Below are 18,007 nucleotides of genomic sequence, written 5' to 3'. Positions count from 1 at the left end.
GGGTTCGAGCCCCGGTTGGAACAAGGGCCTTTCTGCATGGAGTTTGCATGTTCTCCCCGTGTGTGCGTGGGTTCTCTCCGGGTACTCCGGCTTCCTCCCACAGTCCAAAAACATGCAATGTGGGGATAGGTAAATTGGACACTCCAAATTGACCATAGGAGTGAGTGTGAGAGTGAATGGTTGTTTGTCTCTATCTGTGTGTGGCCCTGCGATGGACTGGCGAACTGTCCAGGGTGTACCCCGCCTATCGCCCGATGTAGCTGAGATTGGCACAGCACCCCCCGCGACCCTCTGGTTGAGGATAAAGCGGTAGATGATGACTGACTCTCTCCACTTTCTTCAAGCATGTTTTTCAGTGTACTTCCATGGCCTCATTATGTCACTATAAATACATCTCCCTACACTTAAGATCCTCCCTGTCATCACAGCCACCATGTGATGCAGCGTGATGTTTAACTAATTGGTGGTTTGTCCAACAGTTGTGTTTGATGCATGTACAAGTCTGTCAGAGGAGTTCAAGTCTCCTCCATCAACACCAGCTGTCTCGTCCCAAATGTGTTCGTTTGAATTTCATTCCAAATTTTGATGTCCTTTAACATGAGCCAAGATGGGTCTCTTTACTTCTGCTGTAAGTTTGTCTTAATGCAATACATGGTAATTGTTCCACGGAGCTGGAGAATTTGACCTGATTTGTGCAGCAGTTTTTCAGTCAGTGGAGAAAACACTGACTTTAATCTCTGCTCACCTGCAGACTGCTGTTTCTTTGCATATAAAACACAAATCTGTGTGTCTATTAAGCATATTTTTGTCTTAAAGAAGAACTGCATAGAGTAAACCCTGGCTGTCAGCTGTTTAGCATCAATTTCCCTACTTCAGGGACACTTTTTAAATTACACATTGGCAAAGTTTGGTGACAAAACAGGAGACGGGTTAAAAATAAATAAATCAAACTTCCTTGATTAAGCACAGACTCTGAGCTTCTAGAAAGCCAAAAAATCCCACGTTTCCCATTTCCCCGCTGTCTTTTCGTTAGCACCCTCTGTGTCTTGGTAAACACGGCTCTGATAACCCTGAGAAAGATAACTCTGACGGCTCTGACACCAGGGTTATTTCCCTCAGACGTGACAAAGCTCCTCCACACAGAAAAAACCTCGGCCGCTGCCCGTCACAGGTAAACTGACGTTTAAAAACAAAGCTCACACCCCCCGGGTATATCTCTATTTTTATTTGTGTATATATACACATATAAAAAATAAGGACATATGTACAATGATAATAAATATCAACATGTTTGTACAAGTGAAATAAGTTACTTAACATACATTTAAAAACAAACAATAACAGACCAGCAAAGATGGGGCAAAAATGAAATGATGATAATAAAATAATAATACAAATGTGAACGTGAGCGAAAACAGCAGAACTTAAAGCCTTGTGTGAGATAAATCATTCGAGCAAACAAGAATTTCGGAAGAACTGAGGAGATGCACATAACGTGCATTACACATGCATTTTCCCCAGCTTGATGCCTGTTTTTATCTTCTTTTTTCTTTCCTTTTTTACAACAAGATAAATTAAGGTAAAAGCCTAATCGTAAAAAATGGAATACATTAAGACATAACTACCAGTGTAAAGAGCTAATGTGTTTTTTTTTCTGCCTCTGGCAAATTAATACTATTATGTGGGCTTATTTAATTACTGATCAGCAGCTACTTATTTGGTTTTTACAGGAGCAGACAAATTAAATAATGGGAAAGGTTTTGGTACATTGAATTCAGCAGACCACTACTTATGTACTGTAAACAGGAGGTAAACAGGACGTCCATTGGCATCAAGCCTTTTGTGTTTTGCTTGAGGGAAAATTTGCTGCAGTTCAAGAAACGTTGCAGACATCAGCTCAGTGTAGCAAAGTGGACGGACCGCTGCGACTTAAATATCGATCTGGAATCAAATAAAGTGAATGGAAGTATCCTAACGACAGAAGAACAAAAGCAACTGCAGTCTACTTTGGCTTATTTAAAAGGCGGCGAGGCACAGAGAAACGTAAACGTGTGGAAATGTTGCCATGAGTTCCTGTACAATCCTTGAACAATTGAAATCAGACATATTTTGTTTTTTTCCAAAGAGAACATGACATGTTCCACAATGTTAGTGTCTGTAAAAGTCCCCAAAAAAAAAAAGAATCGATTAAAACGATGCACTTGTACAAGGATGATCATATCAAAGATGCACAGTCCACTTGCAGAGGATCATGCAACACTGGGATGGAGCGCTGAACGCCGAGTACCTCTTCAACAAGGGGATCACTTTTGATATTCTACATCTTCGTCAGCGATCTGCACACAGTGGAACGACACAAACACAGTCTTTTTTGTCCTTCTCCTCTGGTCCCAAGAGACACGTCCCAACCAAAAACCCCACCACAGTCACCCCTGATGGACAAAGCAAAGACACAGGACAAAATAATGTATATTTAGTAACACAGAGAGCTGAGCACATTGTGGCTTCATCACACTTGTAAGCGTTGGCAGTGCTTCAGAGTTTCTTATAATCAGGTGGAAAACTAGGTCATATTTTTTCAGGACATCATGACATTGCCAGGAACACTTTGAGCAGACGGGCCTGTGTGTGAATTAGTGAGGTACTTTCTGCTAAAACTACACTTTACCATGCTAAATGATTGCAGATAAAAGAAAAGTGATGTAAAAAAAAAACACCTCGAGGTATATGAGAAACTAATCTTGTAAATAGAACATTTTTTAACAAACAGATGTTCCATTCTGACAAAGCTCTTCCTCACGTTAACCCATTTTAATCTTTGACAGTTCAAAACTATTTCCTTTTCTTATCTTTTTCTATGAAACACTTTGTGTTGCACCTGTTCCCTAAGACTTTGACAACAGAACGCACGCATTCAAAAAAAAGACCTGAGTAAAGTTGACTTGTTTGTTTTCTTTTCTGTCTGGAAGCAGTTACAGGCGTCAGGCGACGGTTAGCTGAGCTTAGCTTAGCTTAGCATAGCATTCAGGCTAGTTTGGTTGGTTAGTGGTGGTGTAATTTAACCACAGTTGGCATCAGTAATGTTGCATTACTGTCTTATTTTCTCCACTCGGAATAAAAGACAAAAAAAACAGCAAGTGAGGACTTTGTTTACCAAAAAAAATTAGCTTCTGTGCTGTACTATGTCCTAGCTTGAAGCTTCCTGGAGTCTGTGACTAGTTGGTCATTATCTTTTTGTTTGTTTGTTTGTTTGTTTGTTGGTTGTATGAGCTACTGACACATGGAAAAACACATTTTCCTAATGTAATAAAATCTCCACCTGCTTAAATCAGTGTTTGTGTGTTTTGTAGCTTGTGTCATTTTGTAAACCATTCACTTCCTGCACCAAAGTGCATAGAGACAATCATAGATTTGACATCACGGGACACAGGAGTTGTTAATCTATTGCCTATTTCGGTATTATTTGGTGACTTTGGTGTTTGAAATCGTTTGTTGGGATTTACCAATGTGACAAAAATGGACCTAATGCGGCCGTAGCAGACCAACAGCTCCTGTGACCCCATAAGCAATATTCAGATTTGAGTGGTGTACAAACTGTAAAAGGTTGAGCGTATTTTTAAGCTCAACAACGCTGACATCATGCGTCAATAGCTCATACAACTGTCCCTAACTGCATCACAACTAGAGCATCGGTGTTTTAGCTCTTCTAATTAAATTCTCAGCAAGCAAATTGCATATTTTTTCAGAAGGTTAAATGATTCCTTGTTTGTGTTGTTGCAATAAGTTAAACAAAGAGACAGCCAGAGAACCCAGATGAATAAACTGAGTGATTCTAAACAAAGCACTGAGTAGCACTAACAACAACAAAAAGAAGCAAAATTGGAAATCATTAAAGGTTAGGACTTTGTTTGCAAGAATTTAATTAAGTGGAACAATACCTGTCACTGGTTCATGGCTGCTTCCTGTCTCCAGCCAGCTGTTCTTCAGCTCAACAGCATTAGTCTGTCTGTCTGCCTGTCTGTCTGTCTGTCTGTCCGTTCTTCTCTTTAAACTGTGTGTGTGTGTTCGTTCTGTGTGGATGTGTTTTACAGTGTTCTTCCTCTGCAGGAGTCCACAGTGGCCCTGGGTCAGTCTCTGGGCATCGGTAAGAGGGAGGGGGTTCCATGGGGGTTTAAGGGTGCATCACAAACACACTGCAGTCCGGGGTGTGTGTGTGTGTGTAGGTGAGTGAGAGGGTAAGTTTCCTTCTTGTCACCACCCTCACCAAACACCAATATAAAGCACTTAATGAGACATCCACAGCGGTCACAACAGTGAAGGTTCAACTACATTCTCCATGCCAAAATGTCTTCACATCAACTTCAATTTGGAATTAGGTGTGCAATTATTCTCCGCTGCTCCGAGCTGAACGCAAACAGCCTCTACTTTTTCTGAGGAGATGAACAAACACAGTCCGGAACACAGATCTCTTTTACAATGTGCAAATGTGATGTGGCGCAAACTTGGAGTACGCTGAACTTTGAACGTGCATTCGAGGGTCACCGTGCAGAGCTGAGCAAGGAATGTAGGCGCTTGTCCTCACAGAGTCACTCACGGAGGGGGGGGTGGCATCAGTCACATGACAATCATTTGAACACTGCTGTAGTCCGTACGACATAGAAAAGCAACAAGTAAAGAACAAGAAGAAATGTCTTAATTCAAAGCAACCAGCACAACAAATTAAAGTGGAGAGGATTGAAGGACGTTCTCCGTTAGGTAAATACAATGCGGGAGGAAGAAAAAACACAAATTGAGCTGACAAAGTCTTGAGAGATTGTCCTTCATTGAAAAAAAACCCCATCAGGCCTTTCTTGCCGATTCACTTCATTTTCTATTTAATTTCCTCTCTCTTTGTCTCTGGCTCTCTCTCTCTCCCCTCTTCTCTCTGTCCTAAGCAGAGCTCCTGCTAAAGGGACATGATTGTCGTCTTGCTTGGAGATTAATTAGTCTTTTTATACCGCTCTCACACTCATGGCTCACGAATACAAAAACGGAAGACGTGCTTCCACTTTTTAAGTGCAGTAAGCTGAAAGAAGGACAGCGACTCAGTTCAATATTTCCAGTCACTTGCATTCGCTGCTCGCCGTGTGGCGATAAAAAAGCCTCGCTCGGTCCACACAACCAAGAAGAAATGTGCCCGTCATGGAACGCCGTCTGCTCGATTTCCACACTCGCGGGGCTCCTCTCCGCATTCGGGCCTCTTAAATACAAAATTTACACAAGTCGCGATGCCGTCCGGAACACAATAATTACAGGAGTGCATGTTGGCGAACACGGTGTATGAATGTGTATAATTAACATGCTGTGTGCTATAAATGTCTACAGTGAACCAAACAGGCATTGGCAGAGTGAGAGAGAGAGAGCACGGGGGATTAACAGCTTGTCACTGAAAGAGAGAGAGAGCAGGCATCCTCACAGGGAGGGAGGTAGGTTGGTTGTTTTGTTTTTCCAACTTAAAAATGGCGACGGAGGAGGACAGGCCTAGACAGATGACTCCTCTGGGTTGGCGTCGGGCAGGACACTCCTCTGCTGAAGGGTGCGTCTCAGCTCTTCCTTGAAGGGGCTTGAGTAGTCGTTCCCACCCATGCCGAGGCCTCCTAGCCCGCCGCCCCCAGCACCAGCACCGCTAGCCCTCTCCTCCCCTGCTGTGCTCAGGTTGAGGCGGATGTAACCGTTGCTACCGGAGCCCCGTATGTTGGTAAGGCTGAGACGGCTAGGGGAGTGGATGGGCTGGCCGGGAATGGCGCTGGGTGACGCCGTGCTGCTGACGCTGGTGGGTCCCAGGGCATGACCGGGAACGATCTTCAGCGAGCCGTCTGAGTAGTAGTAGTTGGCGCCGGTTTCCCAGAAGCGGTCGTCGTCACTGGGCATCTTGCTGGGCACAAAGGTGGGCGGCTCCTTAGGCAGAGTGATGGGGTAGACCAGTGTGCTCTCGAGAGGCTTCATGTCCGCGCCCTTTCCTAACGCCAGCTTCAGCCTTCTGCGCAGGTAAAGAGCTGCCACGAGGAGCAGTAAGCACGCAGCTCCGAGGGTGATGACCAGCACCCAGAACAGCCCCATGCTGCTGTCTGGAGCCCGGGCCTCCATGAAGATTGGGGCGCTGGCCACCACGGCCACTTGGAAGCGTTCCGTCTGAAACTTGACCCCCTGCTCCTCAGAGTAGCAGATGTAGCTTCCGGCTTGCATCTGCCGTGCTTCAGGGATGACGAGGGCTTTGAGGTTGCGGTCAAATCGCGGGCCTCCAGCCTCTGGGTCTCCCAGCTGTAGTTCTCGGTCGTTTACGACCCAGTAGGGCTGAGCCAGGTTGGAGACCAGCTGACAGGGCAGCACCAGCGCGGCAATGTCAGATCCCACCACCACAGTTATGTTCCTCAGACGGGAGTTTTCTGCAAACCAAGAGGAAAAGTGGAGGGGAAGAGTAGACAGGAGTGGGGTTTAAAACTCATTCCATAAACCAAATCATATTCTCCAGCATCCAGCTCTCTTTCGATTTATTCACTTCCCTCAAGCTCTAGTTCATTATCTTTCTTTACTAACTGACTTGCATCTGCACTGGCAGTCTATTCCCACAAGGGGCCACTACTGAGATGTGGCCCCACACTCACCAGGGCTGGGGATGGAGACGGGCTTATCAAACTTGGCTTTTCCTCGGCTGAACCTTTCCAGCATGAGGTCTTGTGACAGGGAGGAGGTGGACCTGCAGAGGAAAGGGCAGAAAGCAGAGAATAATATCAGTCTCTCACTGGGCCTGAGGGAAATTTCCGATCTGAAAACCTCAGACGAGACTGCACCGATGTTTTTATGTGTGCAAACTGTAGATAATAATTACGACTCAGAATCTATCATTTAAAAAAGCAACAACCTTGAAACCAGGTTTTAACAAGATAGTTTTGATAGCTTCAGCTACAGATAACATATCAGTGCTCTTATTTATGCAGATACATCAGCCTTTTAGTCCAAATCAGATCTGGTAAATATCATCCTCACTTGATATGCAGAACTTTCCTCCATCACCACAGCATTAAAAAACATTAGCATCGCTGTTTGTGTGGAGTTTAAAGAGAATTCTATCTAAATACTGGTTCTTTTAAGATATCTATACCAAGCCTTATTGACTCGAATGAATGCACGTAGGTCTCACCCGCGGTGGAGGTCGATGCGGACACAAGCCCGACCCTCACTGTCCCAGGCGCAGTAGGGGTCGCGGGCGAGAAGACAATCTGGCTGAGACTGATAGCGGCTGCAGTTGGCCAAGGGCAGCTGGAGAACCTCTGAACGAGAGCCGATGTACACGTACTTCTACAGAGAAACAGAGCGAGGGAGACGGAGGGAGACGGGTGAAGACAAAGAACAGTCTCCGTCACACATCCAGAGACAGAATCCAGAGAGGGATGTGGAAAAAAAAAAAAAAAAACCAAGACAGAAGACAAACAGCAAGAGAGTGAGGCAGGGAGAAAGTGACTCAGTTTGGGGTTTGAGGAGATAATGGGATAATGACTCTCAATTACAATAACATTCACTCCCTCGACCCTTTTCCAATCCAATCTGCCTTACGCTCTTTTCTAAAAAGCTGTTATAAAATGTCTGGTCGCGGCTAAGCCAGCATTAATGAGATAAGCAGTGGGCTTTCGAGCTAGGAACACCCCATCAAAACTGCATCGATCGGCAGACATGTCGTTGCGGAGCCGCAGGGACATGGCCGGTGTCAGCACACAGGCTCAGTTGACAGGGCCGGCAGATTGCGAAAACAACAGGGGCAAGGGTTCAATTCCCACTGTTGCGAAGGACGGTAATTACTGTTATTGTGAAGAGAGATTTGGATTCATGAGGGGAGGTGACACTTGATCTGGGAAAGGGCAGTCTGGATAAAAAACATCTGCTGAGTGCTACTGAGCCCATTTATGATTATAAGAGTCTGCCAAAAAGGGCATTAATAGATCAACAAAGACAAAATTCTGCTCCCATCACTGAATACCAATGAAAAGGTGATACAGAAATATGAGCTTATGTAAATTACCTTAGAGGAATATGCTCAGATGGCCTGGGTGGACAAGGGATTCTCAAAACAAGGACAGAACTGCCAACAACCTCCTCCCCCATCGCTATTCTGATAATGGAGTTACAGCCATGTGACCACTTGTGATAAGATCTCACTTCCCTGCTCTTTATCAGCTGAGGAGGCCATGAATGTGTTCTGAGTAAGCCTAACCTGTGCTTAGAGCTGAAAACTTGTGATCAGATCACACAAATCAGATGCTAATACACAGATTTTTAAAGGCTTGTTGACATTCACTCCTACTTTACACTGTTATTGCACAGAAAGGGAAAAGTAAGCGAGGGTTTTCCAGCATGCTACACACAGACGGACACTTTTTCATTTGATTCTTCCTGTAGTGTTCCATGTTTCCAGATTTTAGAGTTCAGTGCATGTCTGAAATACTGTCCGTGTTTCCTTACCTTGGAGTGGGAGATGGTCAGGCTGTCCACTGGCTGACCTGACTCAAACAGCTGGATCTCCTCTATCACATGGGCCTCGGTGCCAAGGATCACCACTCTCTGCAGCCAGCCCTCCGCTGCAACACAGGCAAGGAAGAGCAAGGCAGATTCAGCACACATCTGTTGTGTTCAGTCAAACTTTCAATTTCACTCAAAATTGACTTCAATGGAATGGATTTTCCCCCCGAACCATGAGGGCAATTTTTCACGGCATGCATAAAAACATATATTTTCAAACTTTTCAAATTTTCAAAGCCCACTAGTTCATCCGAATAATAAAGATGTTGTACATAAAATTACCCGCACACTAATGACAGCATACTAATCAATTTGAATATTAAAGATCAGTAAATAGAAGCCGGTGACTGCACGATATTTCACTTAAACATTGATGATATGCAGAAATATTCAGCAACTCACACCTGTGACTGTTAAGGAACCCGTTTAAATATTCATGATGATACATTACGATACGCAAACGCACTCCTTTGATGCCACAGCAACGTATTTAAATATTAAAGAACCCAGTCACAGTGTATAGGATTTAAACACTTTCTTATAGTAACTGCAAAAAGAAAATCAGCGGTTACTCAAACCTCTAATGCTAGTGTTTGACTTCCCAGAAGAGGGAAAAACACAGGTGAACGTATGACGTTAATTCTATTTCCAAGATTCCTGGAAGTGAAGATGCAGTAATTGGTGTTTTCAATTATTCCTGTGCTGTCCTTAAAGATCATATGATGTTTTCTTAAAGGCATAGTTCACATACTCAGCACTGGGGATGTGCTTAGTGTTTGAACTCCTTTTATTCAGATTTACCTAAGTGACACAAACTTAAAACATGTCTCCATAGTAACACAAACTACAGGTGTCCAGTTGTTAAAGGCCGTCTACCGGCGAGATACAGCGGTGAACATATCCTTGGCTAAAATCTGTTTTTCTTTGTGTCCCCTGTTGGCAGCCATGCATTTAATTAAGGAGAGCATCTGTGTCTCAGCCTTGTTCCTGCATGGCAAATTCAGTGCTGAATAAGTAGAACAATACTACTATGATGTAAAACAAAAAAAAGACACAAGGAATGCACCGTGGTCGCACTGTTATCGTGTCACAACACACTCTGCAACTGTCAATCTGTGAAAAGAAAAGAAGTTCACCTGCCAGAACGTACTCGTCTCAGCGAGGAACTATTAGAAGGTGAATTTAAGAGAGTGGAGACGCTGTTAGAGGCCTTTCAGCACCTCAGGTAAAAGTAATATTATAAGAGACATTTGAAGGTTTTTAAAGGGCGTACGGGGAGCTGGTGCCGGAGCAGGAGGAAGCAGAGATCTCATGTTCCTTTCATGTAGGGCATTGTGAGCAAGTTTAGATTCCCCATGATGAAAGAAGTGCATTTCAGGCACAGCTGGTGGGGGTGACCTTGATGTGTCATGTGACGTGTGCTTGATTAAGAGACTGTCACGGATAATATGAAAAGCAGCCCTGCAGCTAACAAGGAGGTTATGAGGAGGAAATACACACACACACACACATGCATACATGCGTGTCATCACACTTCCCTCTCACAGCTCGTCCTGACCACATTTCTTCTCCTGTTCCTGGCCTTTGAGAAATCTCCATAAGCACTGCATCGCTCTCTTCTCAGCTGTCGCTGTAGCTGCACCTAACAGCTATAGAGTGTGTGCTGTGACACATGACTGGCAGGGACGACTGCCCTTGGTGCAAGGAGCCTGAGCACGAGTGCGTGTTTGTATGTGTATCAATCTGGGAGTGTGTTAGCTCGGCTGAACGGGTGGTTAGGTCGACCTGCAACGGTTAGAGCTCGACTTAACTGTGTGCGTCCTGTACTCGTCCCACTATACAAGCACTCCGGGGGAAGAGATTCCACCTCCGCTACACTAGGTGGCGATATGCCCCTTTCCGCTTGGCCGTATTATGCATTTTTTTGGGGTGAACTATTACATCACAGACCAAGACAACAAAAAGCTGACTGAGTATAAACGCCATCTTCTTCTCAGTCCAAAACTATACACATATATACATATATATATATATATATATATATATACATATATATATATATATATACATATATATGTATATATATACTATATATATATATATATATATATAATACTATATATTATATTATATATTAAATTATATTATACATAACTTAAATATACATATTTAAGTTATGTTAACGTGTCTTGTTTTCATCGGACTAATAAAATAATTGTTTTTTTTCTAACATACTGATTGTCGGTTGCTGCTGCAGTGGTCTGAATGGTAAGAAGCCAACTTTCTCTCCATTCATGAGATTAGCGACATTCATATTCACAGTCCCCCATATTCCACTGCCAGATCTGTTGCTCATGAATAAGGTTTTGGGACGGTGGACGGATTTCCGATGCGTGCCAGAACAGGACACCTGCACTCAGGCCCGACGGACACTGACAAAGATATTAATTAAGTCACGCACACAAAGAGGTTTCCCTTTGATGCCTGAAGACGGATCTTAACATGCATTTCAAGCCCTTAATTGAAACCCAACTGAAATGCGGCCAGATGGCATGATGTTTTCGTGCCACCTTTCCTAATGCCAGTACCTGTCCCTCCCTATCTGCTGCCAGGGACTGTGCTCTCTCATCTCCTCACCACGCGCTGTGTGTGGAACTCCTTCCCGTCAACCCACACAGACAAAAAAAACACATACTCAGCCACAGTGTGAGGAAACTGGGACGGAAGGAAGACTTTGCACTTGCATTTTCTCCGCCACCACACTGTGAGAATGCCATTCTGCAGGCCGTGGGCAAAACAAGAATAAAAGCACACACTATAGAGAGCGATGGAACACAACAGCCCTGCAAAACTAGTCAGAAAAGAGCAAGAAACTTGGGCTTTGATGACTAAAAACCTATGAAGTAGAGAAAGTGGTGATTGTTAGGTCTCTGGGTAAAAGTGTGGCTGAGTATGAAGAGGTTAAAGTTGACAGATGTTGAAGGACAACTTTCCTGCCTTCATGTCATTTTGTACCTGTGCCAATGAAGAGCATGTTGTACGCCCGCAGGTCCAGGGCGCTGACCCGATCCACCGCCAGCCTGGTGAAGTTGACGCCCTTGGCGAGCAGCAGGGGGCGAGCCAGAGCTTTGTCCTCCATCAGCGGGTGCTTCTTGGCAAAGTTGAGCGTGGCATCAGGCAGCTGCAGAGAGCTGTTGTAGCCGTTCTCCCTGTCTGAGCTACTTATACACTGCAGCAGAAGACACGGGAGGACAGGACACAAGGAAGAGTGAGAGGGGCCAGGAAGGAGACAGAGGAGGAAACTTTTTAGCTGCAGCTGGCATGGTTAACTGGCTCACACATGCTGCCCTCCCTCTTCCCTCCCTCTTCATCTTTCTTTTACTTTCACCTCCGCCTGCCATTACACCCTTTCCTCTGCTCCCTTTCCTTTCGTCGCGCATCGTTACGTTCTTAGCTTTTTGTGTCACGCCAACTTTTGCTGGTTAACTTCCATCGCCGCCCTCTGCCTCCCAAACTTCTCTCGCTCTCATTCTTCTCCTGCTTCCATCCCTTTCCTGCCCACTAATCCTTTCTTTTTAAGATGCAGTCGCGGATAAAGAAAAGCAGCCACACAGAACCGTTTCACATTTGAAGTTCACGACTTAAAGGTATAATGTGTCGGCAATATAGTATCTAAGAGTACGTTTCATAAGGCTAGAAATTCACATTTCTATTCAAGGTTTCATTTTGTTTTGCGTTTTAATGACCACTTAGTCGTCTCTGCTTTAACTTCTGGGGCAAAGGCCCATGAAGAATCAGAGGAAGGGAATATTCAGTGCATTCGTCACCTGAGCCTGACCCTGAGCTCTCCTCATAAAAGCGAAGGAGACAACAATTCCCAACATCATCATACTGTGCGTTACGGTTCCCAGGTTCTTACCGAGCCAGGCCGAGGGACAGGGACAGCACCGGTGTAGCGTCCCCACCTCTGAGACGCCTCCCTGTACTCCTTGTAGGATCCCTCGAACACCTTCTTCACATCGCTGACCTGGTACTGGCACACGGCCGACACATCCACGTCTCCCCTGAGGAAGATTCAGAGATGAGGCCGTCAAAAACACCGAGAGACACATTAGTAGTAAAGCGAGACTAACGCGGGAGAAGAGAATGGCAACATCAATCTGTTCTCAAATGCATGGAATGTGAAGTCTAAATGATCATGTTGACAAAAGTCAATAACAGTGTGTGAGAGCGAAATACCCCTTTCTGGTGCCGTGATTCCGGAACCCCATTTCATTTAATGGTAAAGTCAAGGGTATATGAGCTTAAGTTTTCTTCCAGCCAAATTTCAGAACTTAAGTGGCACTAAAAGTGCGTATTGACACGACTCAGACACATTAAATCATAGCTGCGGGCCACTCATCCTCTTCATAAAACAACAACAACAACAAAAAAAAATAACCTTTAGGAGTGCTTTTAAATCCACTGACTCTTATGTTCATAGAAAGACAAAAATGAATATATATATATATATATATATTCGCTATATATCTATTCCAGTCTTATTGCAGTTATTTGTTAGAACGCTGGCCGAGGTACAACTTGAATTTAGCAGCTACCAGTTTTATATCAGAAAGAGCCGTAAACGGTTGTGTCCGTTAAATTATATAAAGTGCGATCTGTCCTGTGAGCGAGCGGAGCAGCGCTGTGAATGCACAGCAGTGCACATTGATTTTTGGAAGGTGAAAGTCAAATCTAAAGGACAGCAGTGATGTGTTGTACTCGCGTTTTCGCTGTCAGATTATGTCTTGAACTCCCGAGTCGTCATTTACATAATGTCCAATTATCTTAATGTTATCTCTATCAAAGCCGGGGGGGGGGAGGGGTTTGTGGAATCCCCCAGTGAGTCGCACACAGAAATATGATTAAGGCTTTATTCCAGCAGCAGTAGCAGCTCTGAATGAAGACACAAAGCTTGAAGTTCAAAGCTGGTGGCTCACTTTGTGATATGATATCTTATTGAGGAACACAAAAGACTCACATCAAAGGGCACTGCCCAGAGACAAATGAGGCTAAGTCTTCAACTTTGAGCTTCCAAAGAAAACCTGCTGCCTTCACTTATTTTCCCTTTTGATGGAAACTTACTCATTAACACATTAATGTTATGTTTTGGTCCAACAAACTCTAGGCTTTGTACTGCTAATAATGCCACAACCCCCAATTAAAACAAGATAGTGTGGTCGGCCCTTCTAATTATCGCGTTGTTGTTTCATGTTTGCTTTATCGCACCTCCCCGTAAACTTTGTTTTTCCAACATCGCTTCAATTTAAAAGTTGTTTTTTTTAATTATTATTATTCATCAACACAAAGAGATGACTTTCAGCCCATCGTTGCCCTTGGTGAAGCACATGACGACAGCAGTGTGATCAAACCAGACAGGGAGAGGGAGAGAGCCTTGATAAAGAGCTGGACCTAAGGCTGTTCCTCTGCTCAGCTGACTTCTGGCTGACATCCGGTAACAGGAAAAGGGGAACGGATGAGTGGGGACAACAGTAGATTGGGAACAGTTATCGCCACATCTTTACAGAGACCTGGCTCCATCCCAACATCCACCATCGAGCTGGTGCACGATCATGATGCTTGGGTCTCACTTATAAATATAAAATATAAAACGACGGTGAGAGTTGGGATTCGATCAGTGCCATGTCAGATTTAAAAAGCAGGAAGTTTAACGGCGTACATTTGTGTGTCATTCACCATCACAACATTGGGCAACAGCTGCACAAATCATTTACTGTAGTCCTAAAACAGCCAATTGCCTGATGGATTTCAGCTCCCACCGAGAAATAAAAGAGTCAATTTTAAAAGTCGTCATTCTCAAATTGAAAGACATTTCAAGAGCGAGAGGCTCTGGGATAAATTATTTGCCAGACTTATGAGAAAAAGAATGAATCAATACGGCTAATTTAGCCAGCTATTTACTATTGGAATAAAAAAAGAAAAGAAAAAAGCTTTGGTTCTCACTATATAATATTCTGCCCTCATCACGGTTCACAGCAGAAGAGCTCCATTGATCGCTATGATTCTGTTTAGTAAATTGGTCCACTATCATCTGAAACATCATCATTTAATCACTAACAACACAAATAAAACACACTTGAGTTGTGTCCAATTCAACTCAATGTAGTATCATTTAAAAGACTATTCTGTTCAAGGCCTAATTGCACAGTAAATGGTCTGCCTAATCACACAAAGGCCATAATTAAAGACATGATTCTAAAGTGACTGGCTGACCCGCACTCTTAATAAACAGTCCACTACTCGACATGTTGAATAGGCGCTGTAATGTCTCGCCTTGACAGCAGATAAAACCCCTGCTAATTAACTCACATTTATCTGAGGATGATACGGAAATGTCTCCATTAGCGCCCGATCGAAACTCACCACTGGGCGTGGAAGATGCCGTAGAACGTGGTTCCCCGCCAGTCCTGGCCCGGCAGCGTGAAGACGGCCCTCAGGTTGTTGAAGGAGACGTGGCGCTCCGGGAGGGAACACTCCAGCCGGGCCTTCTGGAAGGTGGTCCACTTTTTCTGCAGGGTCCTGGTACCGCCCAGATCCCCCTACGAGAGGACACATGAGCGCTTATTAAGGGGATGAAATGGACTGATTAGGACTACATTCATGTGATTGGCCGATTCAAATCCCAACAACTGCACATGAAGAGAGTTACTGTTTTTGTCAGATGAGGGAAAAACGAATGAGTTTTTTTCCAGAGGTAATGAAATCACAATAGCGAGACACATTTTAAATCAATACAGTGTTCTGTGTGCTTTAAAAGAAGCCTGGAAGGAACTCTGGGAAACCTTGTGACTGTTTCAGAAAACAGTTTATTTAAAGCTCGACATATGTCCAAATAAGTTTATTCCTCATGTGTAAAGACTCACTCTGTGCCTAATCTGGATCCAAGAGACTAACTGAGCGTGAGACACTGACACGGGTTTGTTTACCTTATCACTACCTCCCTTCACAGCCGTCCCAGAAACAGACAGTGAACTATGGTTTATAGTGGGTGACATGTGAGTGTGACCTGTGTGCAGAGATTCCCTAAAGAAGACAAAGCAAAGTATCTCTCACAGAGAGGGTCCAGGAAACGATGGCCACAGAGCTGCAACTAACAATTATTTTCATAATCGATTAATCGTTGGTCCATAAAATATCAGAAAATCGTCAAAGCTGGAAATGATGATATTCTCAAATGTCTTGTTTTGCCCACAAACCAAAATGATTCACTTTTACTGATTTCGTTCTTATCCAGAACAAAGAAATGAAGAGAAATACTCCGTTTGCCAGATTTCCTTTGATTACGCTCAGTGATTAAAACTCTAAAAAAAAGGAATTAAAAAATGCAAATGCTCATATTACGGCGGTGAGATATATTGCGTAACAATATCAGCAGGACGCCGTGTATTAGTCATCGCCCGCCGCTCTCCAGTATACATCACGCGCGAGCATCTGTTTCTCATCTGATCCAAAGAGCTTTATTGTTCATCACCGTGCAGACATAAAAGGGAACTTCCCATAAAACACTGCTCATATTGTGCACTTAATTGCACCCATCTCTCCTCAGACTGCTGACAATCCGTCTCTATTTTGCTCAGTTTAAAGGTTAGCGCGACTCTGCGGCTGCATTAGTATCTGTAACTTGACACCAAACCTTTGCTATGGGGTGACTTCAAAAAAAAGGTCAGTGAATTCATACATCATAAAAGGAAAGTCGACGTCAAACCAAATCAAGGCCATTAATTAAGCAAATGAACGTCTTAATTACCAAATAAATCTGTGTCAGTGCGATGAGTCAGTGTGGGTCAAATGAAAGATTTATTCTGGTATCAGAAAAACACTAAATAAACGATGTCTTTTACTTGACTTTATTATTTTACTCTACTTAAAAACTGTAGTGCTTTTTTACCTTTTTAAATATAAAGAAATGTCCATGACATATTTCTCCCTGTGTGCCTCGGTGTCGTTGTGTTTAGATCCTGTGGTGCCATCATTCCCGCACTGCCCTCAGCAAGTGATTCCGATCACGTTAAGACAAATGCAGGCAACATCAAAGTTGCGCTAATAAAGTAAGATGCACACAAAACACCTCACCTAACCCTTTAAAACCTAAGCCTCGACTTTTTTTGCTTATTTTAAACACAAAAGGGCCAGAAAATGTGCTTTTGCCCATTTTCCCAGAATAACTTTCAATATCAGGCAGTTATTTACAATTTACTGCATGTTAATAAAGTGTATTAACAATTTTAAATGAAGAAAAACAAAAAATGGTTTAGAAAAAACTTTTGCATGTTAAATTTGAAATGTGAACGATAACATTTTTCGAATCTCTGTCGCTCAATGTGCAAAAAACAGGCCAACAAATGGAAACTGTGTAGAGCTGTTCTTCCCACTCTCTCCTCTCTGGACGCAGATTCCAAATTACCGTAATAACCATAATAATGGGCAACTTCTCAGCTTTCAGAAACCGTTAGAATGTTTTCGATCTGTAATACGTTTGGTGTTAAAGGACTAAACCTAGTTCTACAACTAAGTCTTAACTCTGAAAAAGCCCTTTAAAGTTGTCCCCCACAAGGTCAAAATGTCCTCACACAGTCTGGTTTCCATGACGTGTCTTCACCTTAAAATGTAATCATTTATTCACACACACACACTATGAAATAAGTATTTTTTCTGAACGCAGCTGTAAAAGCAAGTCTACCACAGTTACTTCCTTATCTGGAAATCTCCTGCTGGATTCTGCGAGCCCGCACCTGTAAGCAGGTGCCGTCTCGTGTTATTAAGTGCTCACAAACAGCTGTCCAAACAGCTGGAGCAAATAAAAGAAAAGAAAAGCAAGTGCTCTATTCATAAAACTATGATTGTTGCAGTAACGCTGGACAGGATTAATTACCGTTTGTGTTAGTATGCAGCTTTTCTCTTGTTTGCCTCGTTACCAAGCATCCAGACACAGAGAGAGAGAGAGAGGATATGGAAATGCTCATGTGCCGATTGTCACAGCTCAAATGTTACCTTGCACACGCGTGCCACTCTGGCCACGGTGACCTCCGTGTCACAGTCCAGCTCCAGCGCCCGCTCGCTGAAGAAGAAGTAGATCTTGTCGTCGTCGCCCTCTTTGCTGCCGCTGCTCTCCCTCACCAGGGCCGAACCCACGAAGTCTGGCTCTGCACACGCACACACACACACACACACAAAGAAAAGTAGTTTAACAAAGTGCACACGGCAGTAAAGACATTCTGTCCGACAGAACCACACACACAAGCTCGACACCTCCATCTCTTTCCTCTCATCCCTCTCTCCTTCGCCTCATCTGTCCTCCAGTCATTTCTCACTCTCTCCAACACTCCCTATTAGTGTCCCTTTTTTTTTGGTTTCTCACTTCCTCTCTTCCCCGTTCTGCTTCCCCCTCTCTCTC

At 43.7% G+C, this 18,007-nt stretch overlaps 1 protein-coding gene across 1 annotated transcript in view; it reads right to left on the bottom strand.

The window, feature by feature from the left end:
* Positions 1-1,240: 1,240 nt before the first annotated feature.
* Positions 1,241-18,007, bottom strand: part of sema4c (sema domain, immunoglobulin domain (Ig), transmembrane domain (TM) and short cytoplasmic domain, (semaphorin) 4C) — a 40,268-nt gene continuing 23,501 nt past the window's right edge. Inside the window, exons 7-15 of the mRNA XM_058636070.1 lie at positions 17,605-17,756; positions 14,977-15,152; positions 12,473-12,617; positions 11,569-11,782; positions 8,497-8,612; positions 7,181-7,338; positions 6,645-6,736; positions 3,939-6,425; positions 1,241-2,432 (exon numbers count right to left, since the gene is read on the bottom strand). Of these exons, the coding sequence (XP_058492053.1) occupies positions 5,521-6,425; positions 6,645-6,736; positions 7,181-7,338; positions 8,497-8,612; positions 11,569-11,782; positions 12,473-12,617; positions 14,977-15,152; positions 17,605-17,756 (1,958 nt within the window). The 3' untranslated portion in view covers positions 1,241-2,432; positions 3,939-5,520. The remainder of the gene's footprint in view (positions 2,433-3,938; positions 6,426-6,644; positions 6,737-7,180; positions 7,339-8,496; positions 8,613-11,568; positions 11,783-12,472; positions 12,618-14,976; positions 15,153-17,604; positions 17,757-18,007) is intronic.

The sequence above is a fragment of the Solea solea genome, chromosome 8 (genome assembly GCF_958295425.1).
Source record: "Solea solea chromosome 8, fSolSol10.1, whole genome shotgun sequence".
Taxonomy (NCBI): Eukaryota; Metazoa; Chordata; class Actinopteri; order Pleuronectiformes; family Soleidae; genus Solea; species Solea solea.
The sequence above is the reverse complement of the archived record's forward strand: the minus strand, read 5'-3'. Positions and strand labels throughout refer to the sequence as shown.